This window comes from Rhinolophus hipposideros, assembly GCF_964194185.1.
Source record: "Rhinolophus hipposideros genome assembly, chromosome: 20".
NCBI lineage: Eukaryota > Metazoa > Chordata > Mammalia > Chiroptera > Rhinolophidae > Rhinolophus > Rhinolophus hipposideros.
The window spans coordinates 49,439,122-49,466,032 of NC_138066.1; the positions used below are offsets into that span (position 1 = coordinate 49,439,122).

The 26,911-nt window shown below is 56.8% G+C and overlaps 1 protein-coding gene across 4 annotated transcripts in view; it reads right to left on the reverse strand.

Moving 5' to 3' along the window:
• Positions 1–687: 687 nt before the first annotated feature.
• UBE2O (ubiquitin conjugating enzyme E2 O) overlaps positions 688–26,911 on the reverse strand; it is a 47,521-nt gene continuing 21,297 nt past the window's right edge. The window contains exons 1-18 of one of the 4 annotated variants that reach the window (XM_081030008.1): positions 26,001–26,030; positions 14,143–14,202; positions 13,925–14,035; positions 11,910–12,007; positions 11,324–11,387; positions 10,520–10,663; positions 9,965–10,074; positions 9,685–9,835; positions 8,951–9,423; positions 8,422–8,576; positions 8,110–8,222; positions 7,902–8,030; positions 7,045–7,134; positions 5,463–6,159; positions 5,051–5,187; positions 3,247–3,450; positions 3,098–3,155; positions 688–2,972 (exon numbers count right to left, since the gene is read on the reverse strand). In XM_081030008.1, the coding sequence (XP_080886134.1) occupies positions 2,302–2,972; positions 3,098–3,155; positions 3,247–3,450; positions 5,051–5,187; positions 5,463–6,159; positions 7,045–7,134; positions 7,902–8,030; positions 8,110–8,222; positions 8,422–8,576; positions 8,951–9,423; positions 9,685–9,835; positions 9,965–10,074; positions 10,520–10,663; positions 11,324–11,387; positions 11,910–12,007; positions 13,925–14,035; positions 14,143–14,202; positions 26,001–26,015 (3,480 nt within the window). In that variant the 5' untranslated portion in view covers positions 26,016–26,030 and the 3' untranslated portion in view covers positions 688–2,301. Of the gene's footprint in view, positions 2,973–3,097; positions 3,156–3,246; positions 3,451–5,050; positions 5,188–5,462; positions 6,160–7,044; positions 7,135–7,901; positions 8,031–8,109; positions 8,223–8,421; positions 8,577–8,950; positions 9,424–9,684; positions 9,836–9,964; positions 10,075–10,519; positions 10,664–11,323; positions 11,388–11,909; positions 12,008–13,924; positions 14,036–14,142; positions 14,203–25,600; positions 25,670–26,000; positions 26,031–26,911 lie in introns of those variants that run through there. The other 3 variants (XM_081030007.1, XM_081030006.1, XM_081030005.1) reach the window with 3 other exon arrangements.

Here is a 26,911-nt window from a genome sequence, read left to right on the forward strand (position 1 = left end):
TTTGGTCTAGGCTTCTTTTGCAAGGGGTAGGGCCCTGCCCCAAAGATAATACCCCCTTTGGCCTGGAAGAAACCAGGGATCTCAACCAACTGCCTCATCTCACACATGGGAAGCCAGGCTCAGAGCAAGTGTGTCTTACCTAGGGTCACACAGCCAGCTTGTCTCAGGGCAAAGGGGCACTGAGGAAATAGGGCAGGAGCAAACGTGGCAAGCAGCTGCTCCATTTTTAGAAAGTCTGTCATCTCTCCACTGGTGTATGTGGAGAGGCTACGCCAGCCTCACCTGGCCGCCTCTGCCCTACCCCACCCCGTCCTGGTGAGGGAGTGTTGCGCAGGAGTTAAAAGCAAGCAGCAGGGAGGGCAGATGCCCATCTCCTAGACTGGGCAAACATTTTGGCTCGAAGCCCAGCCAGGTGCTTCGATGTCAGCTCCCCCAGCATCTGGAAGGTGGCCGACATTGCTAAAAACCGGCTCTTGAAGTACAAACACAGCCCTGCCCAGAGGCAGGAGCCCTGAGCCAGCAAACTTCTGGGCCCTTGGGAGTCTCGTGACTGGAAACACAGAAGGCATGGAGGCACAGGGCGAAGGGCGAGGTGCTGCATACACAGCCCTCCCTGGCAACGGGGGTGTTTCCTCCCCTGGGGAGGGGTGTGTGAGGTGCCCCAGTGGGGAAGAAAGGCGACAGAGCCCAGATGAATGGCAGAGGCAGGTTTAATGGTGCCATCTTGTCTTTGTTGTACATTGTAATGAGCCAAACAAAAAAAATGCAAGTAAAAAAAAAGTTTAATCACACAGCACTTTGTACAGGTATCTTAAGCAGTGGGCATTCACATCTCCACATGAACAACGCACTGGGAAGCACAGCCCCACGTCACTGGATGTTAATCAAACAAGGTACCGACTCTGGGCTCCAGGGGCCGCGCGCGGCCTGCGGTCCGGCTCCGTCCTTCCCCGCGGCTGCTGCCCGCTGGGTGGATATGGCACAGCACAGGTGTGGAGCCAGCTTAAGGCGGACAAGACGCGTCATGCTTTGGCTTCTTTGTTTGTTTGTTTTTTCTAATAAGAGTTAATATCTTTGCTTTCAACCTTAAATATTACAATACATACACCCAAAATTACATAGCTGCAATGTGCTCAACAGCGTCCTCTGAACCTCGAGCTTCACATTATCAAAATCTTAGAAAACTTGTAAACCTCTGGGCCTGTCTCTGGGAGGGAGGAGAACCCGTGCGTGCAGCCGCCTCTCCTGCTGGCGCCTGCAGTCTATAAGCTAAGGGCCGACAGCAGGCCTCGTTCTCACGGAGAGGGGGCCGGCTCCGCGCGTTCAGTGAGCGACAGACCACCTCCCAGCGTGAGCATTTCGTAGTGGGAGGGGCAAGTCCACGGGAGAGGCCTCAGCACCTGCCCAGGCCTTGGCTGTGCTGCTGCTCCCACCTCCCGGGGTCCTGGGGTCCTGGGGTGGGAGATGGAAACGGAGCGGACACTGGCTGCAGTTCAAGCAGGCAAGCCCGTGAAGCCTGAGCTTCGGACCCGCAGTCACGTGGCACAGGAAGAGCAAGGCACCTACAGCTGCTGCTTTCCCAGCTGCTCCCTCCCTGGTCCTCACTTCATGTTAGCAAGTGAGGGCCACCACCCCTCCTGGGTGTCACCCTGAACCCAGCCTGGTCCCAGCCTCTCTCAGAGAGACAGAAGGCTCCGCGTGTTCAGTGAGCGACAGACCACCTCAACAGGCCTGAGGGCTATCCTGTAATGGGCCAGAATAGAGCCCGGAGCCAGTGACGCGGCCGTAACTCCCAAGGGACAGTGTTGATGCTGGGGAGGAGAGGATCTAGTGGTGGTGGCCTGGGACACGGGGGAGCTACCATGGAACTGAAGAGGCCGAAAGGGACCAGGAGAACGGCTGGAGCAACCCACACTTCATGCAAGGCACGTCCACTCGTCCCGCTGCGGCTCTGCACAGCGCTGAGGCCCCAGGAGCCCTCGTCACCTCCGACCCGAGAGAGAGATGGCAAGGGGGGAAGTACCGGGACATTCAGCCTGGGGCGACAAGGGGAAAATCAGCAATAGGGTCCAGATTTGCTTTGCCACAGGGGACCCGCCTGTCGAAAGATTGCTTCAGAATAGAAATGGCAGCATCTCAAGAAACTTCTTGCACATCAGTATAGTCACCTTGGGAAGAGGGCAGAGGGGGGCTTGCATGGGGGACAGAGGAGAAACGGGATGAGGGAGGTTCCAGGGGCGGGGGTGAGCAGGCAGCAGCTGGCCTCTCCCACCGAGCTCCTCCTTCCTCGAGGGCTGGCGGCTACTTGTCATCTGCGGGCTCCGGCATGCCTGCCTCTGTCAGAGCGGCCTGGAACTGCATCAGGACGCCCCGGATGCTCTTGATGAAACCCTTAGAAAGCGGGAAGAGGGGAAAGCCGATGTCGGGGTAGCCGCTCTTCTCGGGCAGGAAGCTCCGGTAGCTCTTCCTCCGCTTCTTTGGTTTGACACTGGGCGGCACCGAGGCGTCGGGCGCTGCCTCCGAAGTCTGGTCTGTGTGGTGTCTGCTGACGGAGGCCAGACACTGCGTGCCGCCTTCTGAGTCTGAGCCCTGGGAGGCCTCTCCAGGGCCCGGTCCGCCGTCCTCAGCGTCTTCTTGGCCGCAGTCCGAGAGCTCGGCCGCAGCAGGCAGCCCTGTGGGGCTGCTGTCCTTGAAGACCCCGTTGGGCAGCACCGGGGCCCGTTGCAGCAGGGCGTGGGTCTCCAGCCAGGACTCGATGCGCCTCACCAGGCGCCAGCCGCCGGTGCTGAAGTGCTGCCGGATCTCCTGCTCGAAGACCTCGGGGGGCCGCCGCACCAGCTGGGCCATGGACTGCACCACGCGGATGAGGGCCATCTCGTTGTAGCAGCGGCTGTTCTCGTAACCCTCCTGCAGGCCCCGATCACTGTCGAAGCCGGCCTCGTTGTAGTACGGCTCGTTCACCAGGATCAGACCTGCGGGGGCAGCCATCAGGGCTGACCTAACCGCCACCCCCCAGGGGCGGCACCAGACCGATGGGCAGGGGAGGGGACACAACGGCCAGAGTCGCTGTGTCCCCTAGCAGCCCCACCCACTGTACCTTGGATGGAGATGAGCACCTGGAGAAGGCTGGATTTGCTCGTCCACCTCTCCGTCCCCTGAAACAAACACGTGGCACCTCGACTCTGTCCTGACACCCGCCCCAGACAGGCTCTCCCCATCCTGACTGGGAGCTGTCACAGTACTCACCTTGCCAATCCAGGTCCCCAGGAGGCTGACGCACACCTTCCCATTGTCATACAGGTTGGGGTTCAGGCGGCCACTGCACTGGGAGAGGTAGCAGAAGTGGGGGGGCACGGCTGGGTAGATGTTAGGGAGCTGGATGTCAAACAGGTAGAGGCCATCCTCATACGGGGTGCGAGTGGGGCCCTTGATCAGGGCCGAGAAGAGGTCCTGGAGGAGGGAGGGAAGGCGGGGTTGGCAGGGCCCCCACACGCGGTGGCCAGGTTTGTGCTTCTCCAGGGCGCCGCGTGGACTGAGCGGGAGGAGGAGCGGCACGCCAGGGCTGCAGACACGTCCGTGCCAGAGAAGCTAAATGTACACCTCTCTGTACAGACCCAAGCGGCATCTTTTGATTGCTGGCATAAAAGGGATTTTCCAAACTGGTTTTTATCCTACCAGGCTTCTTCCTCATAAATCATCACCTTTTAAGTTGTATTCCTGCCCTGATGCCACCCAGCAAGGCAAGCAACAATTACAACCGATCAGAAGACGAAAGAACATTCCAGGGTGACAAAGCTGCACTGGCTTTTAGGGAACTAGAGGAACAAGAAGATTTGAACTCCAGGGGAAAATGTTGGGGCACCGCCAAAGAAACCTAGGTCGTTAAGTCAGTAGGGATACTCTCCACAGACACCCGAAATCGGTGTGTGTCGGGTGGGGGGGGTGGTATCAACTTCCAGGGCTGTGTGCCTAGGGGTGAGTGACAAGCTGGGAAGACGGCGAGGGCAAAGCACTGAATAGAATGATGGAACCCTCTCATGTACATCCTCCCTGGGGCCACCATGTGGGGTCAGGTTCCCACACCACTTGAAAAAAACTGAACAAAATATACCATTCCCTTCGTCCCACAGCAGAGCTGAGACAGGTTGGAATTTTCAGAAGAAATTTTACCAAAACCCAAGAAAAACCAAAAGTATCATGAAGGACCTTGAGCAGCAGCAGCTCTGTACACGTTACCGGCCCTGTGCTTTGGCTCCTGGCTGCTGTGGGCCCATCTGCACAGCCCCCCCACCCCCACTTGTAACAGTTCCTCCTGTGGCCCCTTCCTCCAGGGCTAGGCCAGACTTAAATCCAGGGTCTTGCACGGTGCCTGGCACACAGCAGGGTGCCAGGTAAAGGTTCACTGAATAAAGAAGGTGGCAGATGGAATGGATTTGCCCATTGCTCGTACAAACAAGGAAGCGCCAACTCAGCATGACTCAAACCCTAGGCCCAGGCCACGAAGACAGGAGTGGAAATGGAGTGTGACGTGGCCGTGTGAGGGTGCTATTCTGTAGCTAACAAGGAAGGAACTAGATCAATGTGAATCCACATGGATAGGTCTCAAAATTTACCTTGCTGAGTGAAAAAGAGCCAATTACAGGTGAGGTTTACAATGACGCAATTTATGTAAAACAAATCACATAAAAAGAGGGTTCCAGTGATGCACGAGAATGTGAGAATATGAAAAGGCCGTCTGCGAGGGGACCCACCAAACTCCTGACGTCCTGACTGCCGGGGGCGGAGTAGGGATCGATCAAAGGCAACTTCAGCTTTTTCAATAAGGTTCTAACTTTTCAAAAAGAAGACTAGACTCAGGTAATAGTTAAACATTTAAAACTAACTTTAAAACAGGGAGGAAAGGAAAGACACATGTGCGACCCTTGCCCTCACCTGACTGAGCCTGTTTCTTGCCCTGTACAGGGTTGGGCGGCTCTAGGTGCCACTCAGGCCTGAAGGTCAGGGCCCTCACCCGCACCTGCCCACATCAAGCCCATGCCAGGCTACTTGCCATTCTATCCTCAAAAGTCTTGACCATGATGCCATCGGGCAGCGAGGTAGCCAGCAGCGCCATCTCCTTCCGTACCGTGCTGAAGAACTTCTTGGCTTCTGCAGGCTGGAACTCAATTTTCTTAAAAGAGTGATTCGCTAGAGGGGGAGAGAGAATGGTTACTCCCCAGGGGCGAGGCCCTGCAAAGGCAGTTGCCGCCCGTGGGCAGCTTGGCCCGGAGGGGCAACTGCTGGGTATGCTCCCCAGACGGGCAAATAAACCCGCGTGCACCCCCCCACCTCTCCAGGCACCAGGACTGGTGACCACATCAGGGCAAGGTGCTGTCCCCCACGCCGACCCCGGAGCAGCAGTGGGCCTAGGAGGAGCTAGCCACCTGCCCCCCAGCACTGTAAACATGGAAGGGGTAACTCACAGGGAGCAAACTCCAGCACCGAGAAGACCTCGCCCTTGGCGCTGGTGAAAGTGACTCCGGGCTTGCCACCACACTGCTGGCAGAGCACCGGGGTCTCGCTGGGCCACTCGGCCTTCACAGGTGACTGTGCCTCGGCCTTGTCCTCCTTGCGCTCTGTGTCTGGCATGGCCTCCATCTTCTCCTCCTCTGCAATGGCCACGTTGTCCAGGGTCTTCTTGAGGTTTTCCTGCAGCTTCTTGATATCATCCAGAAACTTCTTCTCCCGAGTTGGTTTCTCAGGCTCCACCGTGGGGGAGGTGGGGGAGCCCGTGAGCAGCTGCTCCACGGTCATGTTCTTGAGGCTCTCCAGGATTTTGATGGCCTCTTTCAACTCCCGGAAGCTCTTCGGGGGCCCATCCTTGCCGGCCTTCTCCATGAGCCCCGCCACGGGGGCGGCCATGGCCACAGCCCCCTGAATAGCAGCTGTGGCCGCTTCTTCACTGATCACCAGCCCCTTGTCCTCCTCGGGGGCTGCTGGCTGCTCAGCGGGTGGGATGGGGGGCTCCTCTGCCTTGGGGTGCTCATCCTCCACCAGCCCATTGTCTGTCTCCCAGCTGTCACTGTCATCCTCCCACTCGTCCGAGGATGCCCCGCTGGTGCTGCCTTCCACCGAGTCATAGTCAGACTCCTCGATCTCAGACTCAATGTTGTACAAGTGCTGCAGGCAGACATGCAAGGGCCGCTCAGCAGGGCTCTGCAGGTGCCCGGGACCTGACCCCAGAGCTCACGGTGACGGGCACGCCGAGGCCTGGCAGCCCGGCCCCAGCCTTCCCCCTCCCGCTCTGGGCACTGCGGTTTCTCGGCTCTAAGCGGTACCTGTGTCTCCGGGAGGTGCCTTCACCCGTACAACAAGACCAGAAGCCACACCCACAGGCTTCTCGCCACTGTGCACTCAGTCAGCACTCGACCTTGGGGGCAAATCCAGACCCACTCCCAGAGGCCTCTGTGGGGCTGTACTGGGAGCTGGGAACTTGCCAGAGGAGGGGGAGGTGTGGGAGAGCTGGCCTGTGTCACATGCTGCTCCCATCCCTGGAGGAGAGGTGAGCCATTTCCTTCCCCAACGCCATGGTGGCGCCAGGAAGGGGAGCTGGGATGTGAGGATGGCTCAAACAAGGGGGCAAAAAAAATGGTACTGAGAACAGCCCTGCAGCTCAGAACCCACCAGCAGGGGCTGGGGCCAGATCTTCTCCTTTCGCTTCCTGATCTGTGGAAGTTTCCCCGGAAATGTCAGTGGCTCTGTCATGTATGTGAAGTAACCTGTGCTTTATGAGCATAGTGAGGCGGGGATCCAGGCAAATCGGGAGGTTTATGAAAAGTTGTACACACCTGGCAATCTGGGGAGATTGTGGGGCTTTGTGTGTAATGCCGCCCTTCCTCTCAAGCTTTCCCTGAAACCTTATTACCCAAAAGAAGACTCCCTTTGCCAGGAAGATCTGAGAGCCTGTCTTCCTGTTCCTTGAACGGGGACAGGAGACAGACCATGGCTACCGGCCCAGCTACCACAGTTGCAAGCCAAGTGGTTTGGGGCTTGGCAGGGCCTTACCTGGGGCAGGATGATGGTCTTTGAGTTGTCAGCCCACACCACCTCCACCTTGCTGCTGACGTCCACGCGGGCCACCTGGCCGACCGACGGCTGCAGGGCAAACAGGACAGGATCAAGGGTGCAGTCCTCCAGGAGGGGCAAGGGCCAGAGCACATCTGAAAGGGAGCTCCAGCCGTGGGTGGCAAGGGTGAGGCCATGAAAACAGGAGCGATGTGGGCACCAGCCAGAGGCCACAGTGACGGATTCAAGTGTGGGACCCTCTTGTTCAAACACGTCCAACGTGCCCGGTCCACTAAGCTTCCCCCCTTCACCTGGCAGCCGAGTATACAACCCCCACTAACTCCCTTCCTCTCGAAGCATTCTGGTCGCTCTGGGCTTCCAGGCATTCCCAGGACGGGGTTCCAGCCTCTGGACTTCTGTTCCTACTCGTCCTCTGCTCGAATCTGCCTGACCCTAACTAAGGTTCCCGCCTTTTCTCCAAGGCCCTGCTCAGATGCCACGTCCCGCAGCCTCTCCTGTGCGCCCGCAGCACTCAACTTCATGCTCACGGCACTTAGGACAAGGAGCACAGCTTCCCTAATACCCAGAACCAGTGCGGCTCAGGGAGCAGCTGCATGAGTGCAGTCTGGTCCCGGCGGGCGGGCAGGCAGGCAGGCAGGCGAATCCTTCTAGGTGGTCAGGCTGAGGGGCACCTCTGCTGTGGGCAGCTGCTCTGCTGGGGCAGGCGCCTGGGGCAGCCTGGAGCCTGGAGGACTTGCAGGTCTTGTCTCCTGGAGCCACCTGGTGGCACCACCAGGCACTGCAGCTGCTGCAGGGAGGGGGCAGCTAGAAAAACCTGAACTTGGTGGGGCACCTACCTCGTCCTCCTTGGGAGGAGCCCCATCCTCGGTATTGCCGATGCGGATGACGATATCGGTTGTGCGGAACCGGAAGTCGGGGTGGTCGGCAATGTCGTACACACTCACGTCTTCCTCTTCTCCAATCAGCTGGGGCACAAGACGGGTTGTTACGAACTAGCCCACCAGAACCCACCCTGAAGGAAGCAGCAGGGCCGCACACACTCACCTCCACATCATCCCCACTTGGCCGCAGCTTGAACCACTTCACTACGCAGGTGCGGCCCACGTGGTCCCCGGACTGCACCACGCCGTAGACGGCGGGGTCTGGACAGCTCTGGGCTAGGGAACCAGAGGAGGGCACACCGCTAGCTCAGGAGCCCTGCTGCTGCCACCCGCCACCTACCCACTACATGTCAACCACAGCAGGGCACAGAAAAGACCCCCCTGTCCTCAAAAGAGCAAGCCCCCTCCTCAGGGGAGTGTCCTGCTGGCCCCGAGCCCCGCGGCCCTCAGCTGGGCGGCCCTGCAGCTGCACTACCTCGCTTGTCCACCACGAAGTCTCCGGGGCAGAACTCGTTGTTGTCCAGGTGGTGGACGGGGAAGAGGTCATTGGAGCGGATGTTGCACTCCACGGAGCCGTCCTGCCACATCACGTCTGCCGAGGTCATGGTGGTCACCACCTCCACTGCCACCCTGCAGGGCAGGACCCGTGAGCCAGGCCACGCCACAGGGAAGGGCCGGTCCTCCTCCTACCCCTCCCCTCGGGCTCGGTGACCTGAAACTCTTAGCCCCAGGCAAGAAGGGAGGAAAACAGGGCCGTCGCACGCCCTGCGATCACCTGTGAGCAGCGCCCCATTTGGGAGAGCACAAATGAACGTGCTCCCCGAGGCCACACTCGGGCCAACGCCACCGCCCCCCGTCCGTCTTACTCCCGGGCCCACCCCAGGGCACTTCTGTCGCCTCAGCTGGGTACCCTAGCGTGACGGGGCTTGCAGACCGTGGGCGCGGGTGCCCCGGGGATGGTCTCCGGCTGCACCCTCAGACGGGGGGAGGGCGCCTGGGTGTACCTGTCCCCCGGCTTGAAGTCCCGCGTGATTTTATTCTTCTTCCTCTTGTGTTTCCGCTTCAAGTTCTTGATAGACAAAGGGATGCTCTTTTTGCGGCTCGTGCCGCTGCCGCTCTGGGAGGAAGTGGTGGAGCTGGCGGAGGACGTGACTGAGCTGGTGTCATCCGTGTCATCTGCCGCCTCGTCGTCCGCGTCCTGCTCAGCCGAGTGCAGCCTGTCATCTCCACCCTCCTTCAGCAGGAAGGGGGGCAGCTGCTCGCCGGCCTCCTGCGCCTCCTCTGGGCCCTCGTCCTGCATCTCCACGGGGCTGGCGGAGCCGTCGGGCGTCTCCTCGGGGCTGGCGGAGCCCGTTTCGCTCTTGGCTCTGGACCCCCCTTTCCTGCCTGGGTCCTCCATGGAGTGGTGCCTGGAGCACTGCGTATCCGGGGAGCAGGACATGATCCGCACAACCTGCTTCTTCAACAGGCGCTTCACCTGCGGCGGCAGGGCAGGGAGGAGGAGCTGTGCTAAGCAGGGCTGACACGGCTCGCCCTGGGCATGTGGGAAACCCAGGCAGGCCTGACCCCAGGCAACTGGATCTGGGGGCTGGGGGTGACAGCTATACACACCTAAGTGGCCTGCAAGGGTCATCAGGGCTGCCCCCCAGGCCTGAAGCACAGACCGTCCTTCCTGGCTGCGGAAATGGCTCAAGGCCAGTTCCTCAAACGCCCACCAGCCCCAAGCCCGAGGACATACCTTCTTGGCCATAGAGCCCTCCCCCTGGGCGCAGTGTTTTTCTGGACATTCACAGGCAATCTTGGCCAGCTCTACCTTGGCCGGGAAGACAAACAGACAGCGCTCCCCCAGCTGCCGCTGAGCATGGTCAAAGCATCCGAGACGCTTCACCCTGGGACGTGGAGGAGAAGCCGGGGCTGGACCAGCAGTTCTCAGCCCCCCATCTGTGACTGTGGCCCAGAGACTTGTTCAGACGTGCCCCTGGAGTTGATGGAGTGGGTGGCATGCTGGAGCCGCTCACCTGCCTAGGTTTTCCTGGGTGATGACAGAAGGTGGGGGACTGACGCTGTCCGTGCCCCCTGGACAGAAGCTCTTGGTAATCCATGTGACTTTCAGTTCCACAACCTGCACCTGGGGATGGTGAGTGGGACAGACCGCAGTCAGCAGGTTTGGACAACTCTCTCTTTAAGCGACTGCCCAGAGCCCAGCTGGCCTCTAGGACAGGAAGTGGGTCTTCATAGTGTTGTACCAAGTACGAACACCCCCAGAGGAGGCCCCACCTATAAATGGACCCCCACCCTAGGGGTCCCAGTCACCTCCTCCCCTACCAGTCAGGGCCCAGTGGACCTGCCACTCGCCACACTCCCACCACGCTCGGCCTGGGCAGTCAAGGTAGGGAACAGCTGTCTCCTGGTCACCCCGTGACCACAGCCTGGGTTCCCTTTATCGTCAAAGCCCTGTGAGACCGACAGGGTCCAGAGGCCAAGGAGCGGGGCTGAGGCCTGAGAGCAGGCAAAGAAGGGCGGGCAGCCGCTGATCCAGGCATGGAGGTGGCCGCCCAGCCCCCAGGCCCTACCTCTTCCACCACCACCCGGAACTTGCTCTTGGTGCTGAGCACCGGCTTGACCCCCGACAGCCACTGGACGCTGGAGAAGATCTTGGCGGGGCCTATGAGCACCTGGCCCGGGTAGAAGCCGTAGGAATCGTCAAAGAAGAGACCCTGTGGGATGTGGGACCAGGGGAAAGTCCTTGTGATCAGGCCTCCTCAGCGGACGGTGCTCTCTGTGCTCCTCCCACCATATCCCCTCCTCTCCCAACACCAGAGCCCCCCTCCTCCTCCAAAGGCCTCCACACTCCCTAGAACAAACCCTAAGGCTCCAGAGCAGTACCTGTCTAAACTCAGGTGCTTATGAATCACCTGGAGATCTTATTAAAATGCAGATTTGACTCATTCTGTTTCTAAGAAGCTCTCAGGCCATGCCGACGCTGTCTGTGACACTTTCAGGATTAAAGCTCTAGAGGGCAGTGGTCCCCAAAGCTGTTTGATCCTGCGCACACACCCCCAGTATACTCATTTACAAATTGTGTCATATGCTACTGTCCTAATGTGTCACACTGTACTAAAACACTGAATCCACTCACCAGAAAAATGGAGATTTTAAAGGATGAGATAAAAGTTAACAAAATGCAAAGGAAAGTTCTGGTATTTTCTGCCCACATGCAGACTTTCAGATCTTCTGGCACACACCCACCCCGTCTAGAAGCTGCTTTGTCTAGAGGCAGCGTTTAGCCTGGGCCGGCTACAGGTTCTTGGCTAACAAGTCCTTCCAAGCCCAGCGGGCCAAGGAACATGAGACCCCCAAGCCCTTGCCACACGTACTGAGTCGCTGACGTGCGGGCAGACGTCATACAGCTTGGCACCATCTTCTGTGTTCATGGAGCACCTGAAACAGTGAACATGGGCTTGGTGTACACATGGCACAGGACCGCGCGTCAGGGGACGTGTGGCAGCCAGCGCCCGGTGTGGTACTGATTGGCATCAAAGGGAATGTCCACAGGCGACGCGATGTCGCATGCCCTAAGACGGCAGGACTCCTGCGTCCGCAGCACAGCCTCTGAACGGGCCCAAGTCGCTCTTAAAATGGACCAGACCCTGACCCCCTATCTGAGTGCTCAGCACCACTGAAGTGTCTAAAAAAGCATCAGCCCCCAGCAGATACCCTCAGTGATAAAGCTTCTCTCCCTGAGCCAACGTAGGGCATAGAGCAGACACTGAGCGACAGAATTAGGCTGCGGAGAGGACACCCGCCCAGGGTAGGGCCCTGACACAAGGTCCTGTGTGCCCACAGCACCTACCATGGCCCCTGATGAAATCTATCATCGCAGGCCCATGAGAAAACCCCTCCTCCCCTCCTTCCAGCGGCTGCCCCACCGAGCGGACGGCTCCTTTGTGGTGAGCTATGTACCTGGCACCATTGGACAGCTTCAGAATGATCTGGTTCTTCAAGTCGTAGACCTTCCCCAGCCAGCAGTCATAGGCAATGTAGTCCCCATACATGAAGGGCTGCAGACCAAGGGGTCAGGGTGTGAGATGGCCAGTGACACTGGTGTCCAGGGCACTAACCCCTCTTTCCCCACTGAGACAGGAGGAAGCATCTATGTGGCCTATTGCCTGGACTCGTCAGTACTGGACCAAAGGAACTGCTACAGTTGGCTTCCCCAAGTCCTAAGCTGCACCCCGACTCCCCTTCCCAGTGTGTGGAGGTGGCGGGGTGCTGCCTGGTGATGATGGGAGAGCTGTGCAGAGACCTGACAGCATCCACGGATACAGGACTCTTGGGTGGGAGCGGGCTGTGAAGGTCAGTCACACGGACAAGGAAGGAAAGTGATTTTAGTAAATACACAAATATACCGAGGATACGGAGAGCCAAGTTTCTGACAGTTGGGAAAGGTACCCACCACTACATACGAAAAGTGAGGAGAAAGACGGGCGTCGGACTGGACCGGGAGGTGTCATGACGGACTCGTATGTTGATGTATACATAGGACAGGTATTGACAAACTTAGACGTGTGTGTCTAAATGGACACACATACACGTATGTGCATGTGCTAGTTCTGTCCTAAACGGGCCTGGTAGCAATAGCACCCCAGGGCTCCCTGGAGAAATGGCTGATTCTCACGCTGGATCAGACAAAATACAAGATGCAAAGCAAGGAAGTGCTGGGGACGTGCCAAAAGGGCACAGAGGCCCGCTCAAAGAGGCTCCTGAAAGGGGCCAAACCTGGCTCCTTTAAGCAACCAACCAAATAACGATAGTAATGGATTACAACCAATAAATAAAACAGGAATCTCTGAGTCCATACTGATGTAAAGAACGAATAAATAAGTAAGTGAGGCAGGAGGGAAAGCACTTCCACGAAGTAGAACGCCACCAGTGAAAGCGAGGAGGGAACGATGGAGGCACAAAATCGCCATGTAGCCACCATCAGGTGCTGGCTGGTCTAGGCGGGAACTGTTAGTGGAGGCTGAGGCCGGTGGCCTGGGGTTTGACAGGTTACAGGTTACTGACGGAATCCCCAATGTCTGCCCACAAAACAGAATGACTCGTGATGGGGTAAGCAGTGACTGCAGCGGGGAAGCGTGGCGGACACCAACACGAGCAGGGGTGGCCATGAAGACCGCCATGGTGCCGCCACTGGACCTCAGGGGCCACAAAAGAGCTCGGAGCATTTCTGCGGCAGCCCTGCCAAGGGCACAGGACCCGACGCTGGTCCTGAGCCTACAGCAGGGAGCTCCACACTCAGGTCAGTGACAGACGTGTCGGCAAAGCAAGCCGGGGAACTGGCCCAGACCGGAGGAGATAGAGTTGACCACTAAATGCAAAGTGTGTCCCTGAATGGAATTATGGATGAGGAAGGGGACCAGGACATTGCTGGGACAACTGACTGGGGTCTGTGGATCCGACAGTATGTAGCAATTCCTCAATTTGGAGGCTGAGTGGTGTTATCAGGAGAGCGTTCCTGTACTATTCAGGGCTCACGGGCATCGTATCTATAGCTTCAAATGTGTGAGCAAAAGAGACTAAGGAGAAGGAGGTGACGTGGGGGAGGACGGCAGGTGATGGAGCAAATGGTGACACGTGAACAGCTGAGGAACCCGGGCCATGCAAGGGATACAAGAACTTACAGTGTTTGGTAGGTTTGAAGTCATTTAAAAACCAAACTATTGAAAAGAAACTTGTTTAGAGAAGTGTCAGAGGAGAAAGGCAACTAGGTAAAGAGAAGCAACCTGCAACCTGTGCCGGAGCTGGAGACGCAAGGTCGCCTCCTGACCTGGCGTAAGAATGGCCTCCTGACCAGAAGTGGCAGGAAGCGGGCAGGCGGGCAGGCTCCGCGGGAGTGAGCGGCCCTGCGCTTTGCCGTGTGCGGCGGGGAGACGCACAGAGCCCCAGGGAAACGGGGCGGGGTTTGGGGGGCTCACCCAGATGTGCTGCAGGTCCTTGCTGTTGACCGGATAGATGATGCAGTTGGTGCCGATGAGCTTGACGGCGCAGTCGATGCTGACGTCGGTGACGGTGCCACACTGACTGTCCTGGGGAGGAGAAGGCATCCAGGCCCAGGCAGGCACACGCCGGCCGCCCTGGGCAGGGCCAGACCCCCCCCCAGCAGCCCCCCGCAGGGATGGGACACAGGACTCACGGTGGATCGCATGTGCCGGACCACATCCCGGGGCACCACGGAGCGGTCCTCCAGTTTCAGCTGCACCAGAAAACACGAGTGTGAGAATGGCCTCGGCATCACTGCGGGGCGCACGCTTCTCCCCGCTTCCCGGGAAGGCTGACGCTACGGCTCAGTGGACACATCCCGAGTGCTGAGCTCGGCTTTCACAAACCGCACACACGCTTCTAACTGCACCCAGATCAAGACACAACTGCAGGCACTAAACTACCCCCACCAAAGGCAAACACTGCTGGAGGTCATTTGATCGTACTGGGAAGTGTGGCGAAATGACGGATCACATAAGGCCTCATTTAAATGAAAGATTTAAGAGCCCACTCTACAGAGAAACATTCTGATGTGAGTGAAATCCTTTCTATTAATACTTTCTGCAAGTGCCTGCCCTCCATGATGAGTGCTGAGGAGGGAGCGGAGTGAAGAGCGTGACGCGGGGGGGGGGGGTTCACCCTGAAGCCCATTATCATCCAACAGCACCTGCTAATCCGGGCTATCCTTCCTGACCAGCTGCAGCCGGCTCTTTATCTACCGTGCTGCGCTGTCCTGCGGGCTGCTGAGTAACTCGGGCTTTGGGGGCCTGGCCAACTGCAGAGCGAGCACCTGCTGCAGCCCCCCATGAGCAGCCGCCCCCCCAGACGACAGCCAGGGCCTCAGGAGGGCTGTCCCCTCCGTCTGCCGGGCACTGGATTCCCCTCCAACAGCCCAGGCGGGAGACGGTTCTCCATCAGGCCAGAGCATCTCTCTGCTGGTTCATGGTGACAGCAGGGCTCTGTGACTGCCCACCTCCTTTGGATGGACATCTCTAGGACCTCGAACTGCAGGGGTGGAAGATCTGTTCCCTCACCCAACACTCCCTCCTCTCTCAAGCCCTGGGGCATGGAAAGGTGACCTCCTGGGAAGGAGAACGAGACACTGAAAAAGACACTGGCTCAAGGCCACTGAAATTTGGCAAGGATGACTAAAACCAACTCTGCTATGAGTAGAACGTGACTTACAAAAAAGTAAAGGGGAAGCAATGGACCCTGCCATCAACAAGCAGTGGAGATTTTCCTGCAGGGAACATAAAAGCCCACAACCCAGATGAGAACAAGCCCAGGTGTTCAATCTGGGGGTCCTTGAGCCAGACCGTACACGCCAGCTCCAAAACAGGCAAATTGCTCACATCCACATGTATAAAACGGGTGACAGCAGCCATCTCAGAGTGGTTGAGGGGATTAATTAGGCAATGAAAGCACAGATGGTTGCAGGGCGCCTGGCACACGTGCTCAGCAGACCCTGGCTGTGATCACGCCGCCCGACCCCACTGCCCCGCCCCTCTCGGGGCGTAGGCTGAAGACGCTGAGTCCAGGTTCATCTTACCTCCCTGCTCAAAGGTCCCAGGAGGCTGTAAGGGACCACGTGAAGTTCTGCTAAGGGTGTGCAGGGATGGCAGCACCACTTTCCCAACTCAAAGAATGCTCTACCCTGTAACCTTCTGTGCCCAAATCTCTGGTCTGGGACATGGCATGTGCAGTGCTGTCCCACCCTATCTCAAATCTCTGCTCTCATTTTAGACTTCAAAAAACCACAATTGCAGGTCTTTCCAAGTTGCCATAGAAACCAGAAGCAGCAGCCCCAGGAAATGCAATGGGAGAGACACAGTGCTGTGTGGGGTGCGAGGGGACGTCATCGTTGGGGTGAGCTGTGACAGCCGGCACAGGCTGTCTTGCCAGCTCAGGGATCCCTAAGGAGATCCAAGTTGAGTCTGCATATCGTGTCCCCATCTTGGCGTGTGTTGGTCCCTGAGAGCTTCCACGAAAGGGAGGGAGAGTGGCACGGGCACAGACCCTAAATTAGAGTAGTCTTCGATGGGATACTGTCTAGTCTCACTCACGCTGGCATGGGACACTACTCCTGAGGGTGGAGAGGAAACTGAGGCTCCTGCTCTGAGGCTGAAGCAGGAACAACAGCCAGTGAAGGCTGGCGCCACCGCAAGGCCAGGCGGTTTCCTCCGCCTTCCTTTGTGGAACCTCCACCTTGGTTGCCGTGTTCCCAGGGGAGAGGGAGCGTGGTGAGCAAATGCTGTCCTCTGGATGTGGCTCTCCTGACCTGTGCTTGGCCTTCTGCCAGAGTGTGGCTCCAGGATGAAGCTCAGTCTCCAGCCTCTTCTAGTCTCCCAGGACAAGGAGTGACATTTGTAAAGCCCTGACACTTCTGGCAGCAGAGAGGGAGTGGCAAGGAGAACGAAGTGGTGTGGTGGCCACTCTTCTGGCTATATTCCCTTCCCCTGGGAATTCCAGACGATGAGAAAAGGGTGTCTGGACAGGCTCAGGATGACTCACCAGGCTCTCCATTCTTTCACAACTTTCCCTCCCATGCCCGCTGTCCCACCCATCCCGGGCACTGCCGTTCTCCAAATACGAGTACTCGCCCACCTTGTGTGCCTCTCCACTGCACAGTCCTTCCGAACGTCCTCCTTTCCTCTCACACTCTCACCATGTGCTACCTGTATCATGAAGGCTTTCGGTGTCCGCATTCTGGAAGGGACCTCTGTGCTCCTGGGGCCTCCTCGTAACACACAACTGGGGCTTATTACATTCAAGGCAGTTTTCTAGGCACCTTCTGTTTTGATCTGTGAAATCCTTCACAACTCCACAAGCAAGTGTACTATTATTGTCATTCCCAGTTTACAGACAAGTAAACTGAGGCCGAGAGAAAATAAGTAACTTGTTCATGGTCCGACAGCTCCTGAGTGGTAGAGCCGGGACTTGAGCTCAGGCAGTCTAGCTCGAGACCATCCTGCCCCAGAGCTGTGGACATAAGAACGGAGTAAAAAATATGTCTGGCAGGTCCACACATTCTAAAAGACTGATTCTTCTCTGGGTTCTTAAAGCAACAAATGCTCTGTTCGCTTCTGGGGCCTGTGGAAGGCGGCGGCCGCTGCTGCAATGTCTCCAGGGCCCTGGGCACCTGCTGCCGAGGACTCAGGTGGGAGAAGCCAGGCAGTTTGCCCTCCTCTCCTCATCCCCTCCTCACCCACCCAAGATCACGTCCGGGCACAGATGACAAGCACCAGACACCCCAGAGGCTAACACTAGAGGGCGCTGTGACTGCACCATGGAAACGCCAGCTTCTAGGGGGAACTAAGAGGGGAACCCTGAATGTCAATCAAAACAAAAAACGGTTACCAGAGTGGAATCTGAGGTGGGGATGGACAGAATTCAACTGTCATTACAGATCCTAAAATTCTGAACAACCTCTGAGGTGGTTCAACCTCTGAACTATTAACATCTAACATTTCTTGAGGGAAAACTACAGCTTATCAAAAGTTTCTGAACAGCAATAAAAAAAAAAGAAAGAAAAGGAGAAAAAAACAAGAAGGCTACCACACCAAAATGTTAAAGTGTCTTGGATGAGTCGGTGTTAGAAATGAACGTGTGTTCCTTTGGACGCTGCTGTGACATGTCTGCGGGACGCACGTGCCTGTGGGACCCGAGACCGAACCCTTGGCTCCCATGTCCTTCTCCAGAACAGGAGGGTCAGACAACACACCTGCCCTCCACGGAGAGGACTTCCGGCACCTGCCTCCTGGAGGGGTTCACTCATCTGAGCAGTGGTGACAGCACCGTCCATGGGCCAGCCACTGAGGAGACAAGATCCTGCTCTCTCAAAGCTCGCCTTCTAGCGCGGGTGGTGGGGGGGGGGGTATGTGACTTATTTTAAGTGGGTAGTCAGGAAAAGCCACTCCAAAGTGACATCTGCTCAGAGACCAGAGTGCAACAAGGGAGGGAGCTTTCCAAGCAGAGAAGAGCTGCCGTGAAGCCCCTGGGTGGAGTGTGCCTTGAGTGTTCCACGACCAGCAGAGGCCCGGAGGCCTGCGCTGAGCAGGCTCCCAAGGAGAGCAGGAGGAGCTGAGGCCGGGCTTCAGGCCCCGAAACAATCAGGGAGCCCTGGAGGGTCCGTCCTGGGCAAGACGGATGTCCCTGCAGGGATCTGAGCAGAGGGCCTGCATGGCGGTCACATGAAAAGGACCATCTGGCTGTGGGGCAGGGCACATGCTATAGAAGGGCGGAAGGAGACCACAGTTATCCCAGTGGTTCTCAAAAGGGGACAATTTTGTCTCCAGAGGACATCTGGAACATCTGGAGACATTCTGGGCTGTGACCACTGGGGCAAGAGGCTTCTGGTACGCAGTAGGTAGAGCCCAGGGATACTGCTAAACATCTGACATCACGGACACACACAGCTCCGACCCCCATGCCCCCCCCTCCCAGGGCCAGGCTGAGAAGCCCCGAGGCTGTTTCCAGGAGGGTGGTGCTAAGGGTGAAAGGATCACCCCCCCACCCCCCATAGATTCTAAAGATAGAGCGCATGAGGTGCTTCCAGGCACAAAGCAATACAGTGACAAAAGGAGGACAGTCATCATGGCAGGGAGGCCGGGCACTTCCCTCCCATCCCCACTGGAGGTCTAAGGAGCTCCGCTCTGGCTGGGGGGACCAGTCTCCTCCCCTCACCCTGACCCCCAGAGGCCCAGCCCCAAGGCCCACCACTGACACCCTAACAGGTATGGAGCTGGGCCCCCAACTCTCGGTCTATACCCCCATTTACAACATTGCTCTGGAATGACCTGAGAGACTGAAATTCACTGTATAAAAATGTTCCAAGGATACAGAAAGGCAAACTGAGGCCGATCAATGGCTTGAAAATAGAAGGGAGCTGATACAAGTCACTTCCCAGTGGATTTGAGCGTCACCTCCTTTAGGACAGGGTGCCCTAGGGGGGAAAGGCGACTTCATGCCTGGTCACCAGCATCCGGGGCTCCCAGCGCGAGCGGGGAAGCTGCAGACAGTCCAGCAGAAGCCAAAGGAGGCCTTTCGGGTGCCTCAGCACTGTGTCAAGGCTGCCAACCCCGACCCCACCACGGTCATCTCCTGTCCAACTCCGGGGAAGGCCAAAACACAGAGAAGACGTGGGTGCTCTCCTCCTTCAGGCCCACAGGAGGAAACCAACCCAGACTTTCCCGGGGGTGCTGAGGTCATCAGACCTTCACCGACAGCTGGGAGTAGCTTCCAACAAAAGGCCCAGCACCGCGCACCCACTGGGCCTTAATAAACAGTCTGAGACCGCAAGCCCCACACCGTGCCCCTCACGAGGGAGTGGAAAACAGGACAGCTTGCAGGGCCCCCAGTTTGGGTCTGCATTTATAGTAAGGCTGTACCTTCGCTGGGTTGAGCCAGGCCAAAGGTCTCCAGGAGCCTCGGGGTACTCAGCAAGGAAACCATCTTTCTTTGGAAAAGAAAAACAAGTCACCCTTGCTGCTTTGCCTGGTGAGAGGAGAGGGGAAGGTGGCAGGGCCCAGCAGGCACATAAAGGAATTAGGCTGTTCACCTAGGCCAGGACTCAAAGAACAGATTCCTGAAAGGCATATGAGGTTGGACCAGCACTGGAAACTTCTAAAGGCTCGCTATATCCCAAGGGGTAAAAATCTGAGAAACACCATCCCTTCTGCCCCCATACAGCCTGAGCTGAGCCTGAGTCCTAGGCAAACAGAAAAGGGGTGAAACAGGACAGTGGTCAGTAGGGCTGCCAATCGTGTTGGGCGCCCCAGGGTCTCCTAACCAGTCCCTCACCCTCTCTGCTGAGGTTACAGACACTGCAGAAGACCCTTGTAGTTCTGCTGTTGTCCGAGTTGGAAGGGCCCAGCAGTGCCGCCTGTGGGCCCCCTGGGCTGCGAGCAGCCTATGTCCCTGCAGTGGGGCCACCCAGCTGTATGACCATACAAGCTGGAGAGTGGGAATGGGAGTGAGAGAGAGAGAGAGAGAGAGAGAGAGAGAGAGAGAGAGAGAGAGAGAGAGAGAGACACACACACACACACACACACACACACACGCATGCTTCACTGCCTGAGAAGCCCAGCTCAATTTTGGAGGGTTAAAATAGAGGAAACCACTCAATAGCAACTTTGCTCAAACCTACAAATGAGATCAATGAAATTTTTTTAGGGTTTCAGATTGAAGGCTAGAAAAGAATACAAATGTAAAATAAGGAATGTACATTGTCTTCAAAGAATCTGGCATAGAGATGGCTGGGGAGGGGAAAGGGCAGGCCCAGCGACATTAACCCCTTCTTCTCTCCAAGGCAAATGCAACTTGGGGGCCAAAAAGCGACTTAGGCCAGATGGGAAAAGTTATCCTGCGGTGTGGAATTCTGGAAAAGCTCTGGAAACCCTAGAATGGAATGCTCCCGAGAGCAGTGTTTTTCACACTAAGGGTCCAGGCCAGTATTTGGGGAGGGCATCACAGACAGTAAGGCTAGGTACTGTTTTGAGAAAACTTTTCCACTGACATATATAATGTATATGCGTCCTGGGTCACAATGTAAAATGTATATTCTACAGTGGGTCACTTTCAAGAAGTCTCTGAGCCCCACCCCGCCGATATCTACCGGGTGCCCGTTCGGCTGGTTCTCTCTGCTAGGGTTTAGCCAGTTACCTCAAGGGAAGAGACGTCTCTTCTCATCAGAGGCTGACCTAGAACCAAAACACAAGAAAGCAAACAACCAACCAAACGCCAACCAGGATCTGTATGTTTACACACACACTGCGGGGTGGAGAAGCTCTAACTCTTTCTGATATTACTTAAAATGTCCGTCAATCGGCTTTCAACACAGTAAAACTGGGAGTGGCAGGAAACGGCACTGATTGTGGGTTGGAGCTGGGCTCCTCTTCTAGATTCTTTCTAAGCCCGAGTTTCCAGTTCTGACTGAATTTGGGGATATGACTGGTCAGTGGTTCTTGAGTATGCCAGTGTAAGGACTTTCTCAAAGCAGCTGACCATCACCTGGCTGTGCTCCCAGCAAGCCAGCAATCAGCAAGCTGACCACCTTTTTTACCAGCAAAACACAAATGCTGGTGCCCCTAACTAAAAAGTTCTGTCCATCAAGTGCTACAGAAACCATTCAACTGAAGCTCTGCTAAAACCAAGTACTGAGGCCAATCAATTCAATTGTTTTTGAGTATTTTCTATAAATTCAGAATGAGAGAAAAACATAAATATATAGGAATGTGTCTAGGCTTTAAAGAACTCACATTTAGATGAGGCACACAAAATAAAATACCTGAAAACATTTATACACAAGTATACACACTGCTGAGCTGGGTAGAGGGACAAAAATTCCTGCTCCTGGACGGCAGGTGGGGGAAGGCAAAAAGGGCTGGGCTGCAGAGGAACTGTCCACCAGCCGTGCAGGCGAGGGGCGGCCACGGGCCACCCCCACCTCCTGTTTCAGATGCGAGCTGGCCAGGCCTCTGTGCGCTCAACCCCCAGAGGCTGCCCAGGGGCCAATCCGGGTCCCACCCCCGGAGATCCCTCTCTCTGATCACACACTGCGGACAAAAAAAAGAAAAAAAAAGGCCTGCAGTGGGGCCAGGAGATGCAGCAGGACTGCCTCAGTGCTGGGGAGCCGCAGCGGCAGCTTGCCAGCTTGCTGAAATGGCCGGGAGGCACAGCCTGCCCAAGGGGACAGAGACAGGGGAGGAGTCCAACCGCCTGCTAAGTGAGGGGAAGGACTGGGGAGCGGCACGTGGGCCCCGCAGCTCTGCGGTGTTTGGGACGCAGCGTCCTGGTGCGGTCCATGGCGAGAGCTGACCGGCCTGGAGCCAGGAGCCCAGCACTGCTCCCTAGCCTTGATCCCGAGCTTGTCAACATGGCTTAAAAAGGACAGAACAGCCCAGGACTCCCGGGTTTGAAGGCAGAGGACAAACAGGAAGCTTTAGGAGGAGAAGACCTCCTTCCTGAAAGGTAGAACGTAAACATGACTTCATGGTTTGTTCTAGGGGCTGGGATGCAGTCCTGGGGCTGCCAGGCAGCCAGGAGGGCACGCAGGGAACAGCTAACCGGCCAGGTGTCCAGGCGGGGAGAGCTCCTGGCCTCACAACTGCCTTCCAGACACCGCCCCAGGTCTGATGTCAGCTTAGAGCACAGCACGAGGCCCAGGTGGTGGCCACAGGGGCAGACCTTTACTGAGCTCGCCCTGGTGTGGGAAGAGCTCCACCTGTTCTGCCTCTCCCGAGCCTCCTGACCCCACGTGGGAGGTCCCACTGAGGTTGCTCTCACTCTAAGAGGCCTGGAGAAGAGGCCCACGGCCACCCGGCTCCAGGACCCCAGGACCCCCCTGGTTTAGCTAGCCTGTCCTTCCTCATCATTTGGGGGTGTGGCCCTCTAGCATGGCTCTTGCTACCCCCGAACAATTAGCCGTGCTGACCCTCAAAGTGTGGGCTCCGACTGGCAGCCCAACCTCTTCCCGGAGCGCACCGGCAATGCAGCCTCTCAGCCCCTGGCCCAATCCTGCCGCCCGGGACGCCACACACTAACAAGATCGCCAGGTGACCTGTGTGCAACGCACATCACCTCGTCCTCATGTAACAGTGGCGGCATCAAAAGGCAGGGAAGGCCCGGCCCCAGACTCACCGGCCATCGCAGTCCCCACGATGGTGCTCTGCAAACAGGCATTCTGAAAACGTCCCCAAAGTAATTTTGATTCATATCCCCCGTCCTGGCTAATCTGACTGGCACTTTAAAGACAGCAAGGGAGGAGGAGAAATCGCCACAAGGGCCTTATCTGAGTCCAGCGGGGCAGGCCCGGCCCACTCTCTACTGTGAGACCACGTGGCAGAAATACAACCTCCCGGAACTCCTACCAGCCTCCACTTGTTTCTCAAACACCCACGGTTACTATTTCCAGGCAGAGGAGATGGATACCCATCCTGGGCTACTGGGCGTCACTAGGGCACCACTGGCCTGGCGACTCCTCGGGGCTGATGTCACCTCTTTGTTTGATCACTAAGCCTTCAAACCTCAACTGTCCACTCCTCCACCACTATTTCTCCCAAGGCACACCCACAGTAGCTCGGCTCAGGATGAGGCAGCTGTGAGCCGGGACTAAAATACTGTACAAACAAAAAAGCGGAATCACGGAGACCGGGAGGAAGGATCCCTCCATGCCTACAGGTGCGGTGGCCACGGCAGCTCACGGCACAGAATCGGGTCCTGGGGGCACCACAATGTGGCCACGCCCTCGCAGCTGCGTGTGCTGGGGAAGAGCCATCGCGCCCTGGGCGGCAGCCACCACCTGGGATGGGCAGCCCGCGCTGGACCAGCTCCAGCTCCAGAGCCTGCGCCCCGCCACACCTGCCCAGCACCTGGCCCTCCCGAGGGCCATGTGGGCAGTCTCGAGTGTGCGCCCCCAGGTTCCCCCCAAGCCGGCAGCCGGAAGGAAAAGGTGTCCCTGGTCTGCACAGCCTGAGAAAACCTGTGACAGGAGCATTGGGCCCAACAGCTTCTCTCCTGAGGAGCTTACAGCTCAACCGGAGAAAACAAATACATGGAATAACATTTACAAAGACAGAAAGAAGGTGCCACAATTTCTGTCCGGTGCATCTTGATTTAGATGCCATTCCTAAAGGTCTCATAGACCAATGGAGCTATGTCAAGAAAACCCACAGGAAATCTTAGTGTGCAAATAACCACCCTCTTGTTTATATGGTCAGAATCCCCCCGCCTTTAATGAGTACAGACACACCCACACACGAGGGTGAGGAGACCCCAGGAGAGAATGAGAAAGTGTGTGTGCCGGAGGGGGGTGCTCTGAGCAGGGCCATAGGGGCTGTCACTAACCTACCGTGTTTCCCCAAAAATAAGACCAGGTCTTATATTAATTTTTGCTCCAAAAGACGCATTAGGGCTTATGTTCAGGGGATGTCATCCTGAAAAATCCCACTCGGGCTTATTTTCCGGTGAGGTGTTATTTTCGGGGAAACCCGGTATCTTGAGTGAGGAGGAAACAGCACTGCGTGGGCCCAAGCAGGTCCAGCGGGCAGGTGACCTCAGGGCTGAGAGGGGAAGCAGGGAGGGAGGGAGGGCAGAGGCAGAGAAAGGAGCGTGTGAGTAATTCACAGGCCTCACCCACAGCCACCTCGAGGACGGTCTTCTCCCTATTCAGATGGGCAACCACGTCCACAGAGCTGGGAAGGACCGGAATGAGCTGCCCCCCAGCCCGTTCCCTGCACCACAATGTCCCACGCAGTGTCAGGGAGAGCGGGAATCAGTGCACAGACACCAGCCCACGAGACCCAGGACCATGCCTTTCAGATGATCTTTTCTGTACAGTCAAGCAGGAAATGTCCTGCCCTCCTCAGGGCGCCTCTACGCCCCACAAGGAAGGACTTCTCAGCCAGAACTCAGGCGATCAGACGCGAAGGAGGACACATTTCCTGAGAGTGAGAGATCAACATTTCTTCGCACTACAGGACAACCACTTCTAGACGCCATGCCTTGATACCAGCAACTGCAAGGTGGGGTTTCGGCCGACCACACACTACTGGTCTTTGAAGGGCAACTGGTGGAACTGGCCCCAGAGAGAGGGGAGGAAGTCTGGATATTTAACTTGGAGCATTGAAATAACCAAAGATTATAAAGATAAACAGGCAGCCTCAACAGCCCCTTATGGGGAGGAGGACTGGGTCTTAAGAGAGCTATTTATCGGAATCCTCGGATCTCTTTTAAAATACAGAGTCCTGATTTTTTTTTTAACCCCAAACTTACTGAATAAATCTCTAGACAAAGCCAGATGTCTATTTCTTAACGTTCCCTGGGCAAGTCCAATAATCAGCCTTGTTAAAACTGTTCTAATTCAACAAGTAATTTTCTCTTTCTTCTAGAACAAAATTGAACCCCAACTACTTAGGGACATTTGTTTTTCATTAAAAATAATTTAAAGATATAAACCTGGGATCAAGATGCAAAAAGCAAGGTGGATAGAAATAATTAACAACGCGAGACCTGACTGCTCCCACCCCAGCATTCCCGGCACACCGCTCCTGAGGTTCTGCCCCTAAACCCATGCGCAGCGGCCCCTGCCTGGGTGGTGAAGGCCCTGGTCCAGGGCAGCTCCCAGACAGGCACCAAGAACAAAGCCCTGCGCTCTGAGGCAGCTTTCAGCAGCCCAATGACCAACAGACACGGGACCTGACCCAGGCCAGCTGCTGCCAAAACGGCAAATCACAGATGCTGCCAGCATGCATCCTCGGACACCTGGGGGACAGTCCTGCCACCTGAAAGGCTTCCAGGCAGGAAGGCAGCTCCTGGGCCCACACTGTGGCCCCGAGAACCTGATTTTTAGAGCTGGGCTACAGGATGGGAAGGAGCGAGCGCATAAAATCTGGCTCTCCCGGGATCTAAGAACTCCGCGAATGAGAAAAGACCCTCCCACTGGCAGAAGGGCGTGTCACTGCGGGGTCCAAATCCTCCTCAGAGATGGCCGTCAGGATCTCAGCTTATAGACGCTCCCACTCCCCTTTCCTGACTTTCCCCACTGAGAGCCCCAGAAAAATGACACAACCTTCAAAATGATGTCATCTTCGGTCAGCAAAGAACTGAGGCCTCACCCTTTCCGGCAGCAGCGTGTGACAGCCAGCCTCACCTCCAGCCAGCGCACCCATGGCGCCTTCTGTCCACGCTCCCGGACGCTGAGGATCAGCTAGCTGCTAATCAATAGCCACTCTCTGCAAAAGGCCTCCTACCTTCCGAAGCAGACTCAGACAGAAAGGGACTCTCTCGGCACTGCTATTTTTAAAAAATGCAAATACGGTAGGAAAAGGCAGTAAAAACGACACCCCCGAGCCCTGATCCAAGGCTGCCGCTGCCGCTCCTCGGGGGCCAGGTTCTCACTGAAGCAGGGGTGCAATGGGGGCACAGGGTGGCCGGTCTTCCTGTGCAGTTTCTTCCTGTGAGCTCAGGGCGGAGCAGACCCCGTCCACCCTCCCGCGGCAGGCGAGGGGAACCCACCTGGGGTGTCACCATCCTCCCCTGAATGGCTACAACAGAACAATGCTGGTTCTCTACTTCCTTCAATTCCCAAACTACCGTTTTCCAAGACAAACTGGGCTGGATGCTGCAACCATTTCTTTTCCCCAGGGAAGCTTGGTGACGGCAGGAGAAGGCGAGGAGGAGGAGGAGGAGGAGGAGGAGGAGAAGGAGGAGGAAGAGGAGGAGCAAGCCCCTGGGACTGACAGCAAGCGGGGGTCTTGCAGCACCTGGTGGTGGTCCTGACAGCTTCCCACAGCGGCCTGATCCGCAACCTCAGCGTCACCGACACGCCCACGGTGACCCCACTGGGCGTCAGCAGCCATGGCCTCAACGCTCCAAAGCGCCGGCATTCAAAAGTGACGCCTTCTTTTCCTCAGCACCCCCACGTGACTAAAATGAGGTCAGGACAGGATCAGGTCGTCGGCCCTCGAAGCAAAGATTTCTAATGAAATGAAATACAGGCGTCCAGCAGCCCGTGTCTGGGCGGAGTTCGTGGTAACTGGCACGGCTGGGAAGATGGAAAGGACTCACCACCACCCGTGGAAAAAGGTGAGGAGGAAATACCTACTGGAGGCTTCTCTCCAACGGGCCCTTGGTCCTCTGACGGAAAGTGGGGCGGTCACAGCCCCCATAAGCTCCCCAAGCTGAACCCAACTGTAACAAAACACTGCAAAATGAAGTCACAGTCTGCCGCCGTTTGTGGAGGACACAAGTCACCACCCCTATCAGAGACCGAGACACCAGCGTCCTCCTCACCTAAGCCACCAGGGCATGGAACGTGGTTGGAGTGACCGTTTTCTCCCAAGATGGCAGTAATGAGCACCATGAGATGCATTCATGCGTCACAAGGGACACAGTGGGCTGTTAGGACCCCTGGTTGAGAAGGGCTG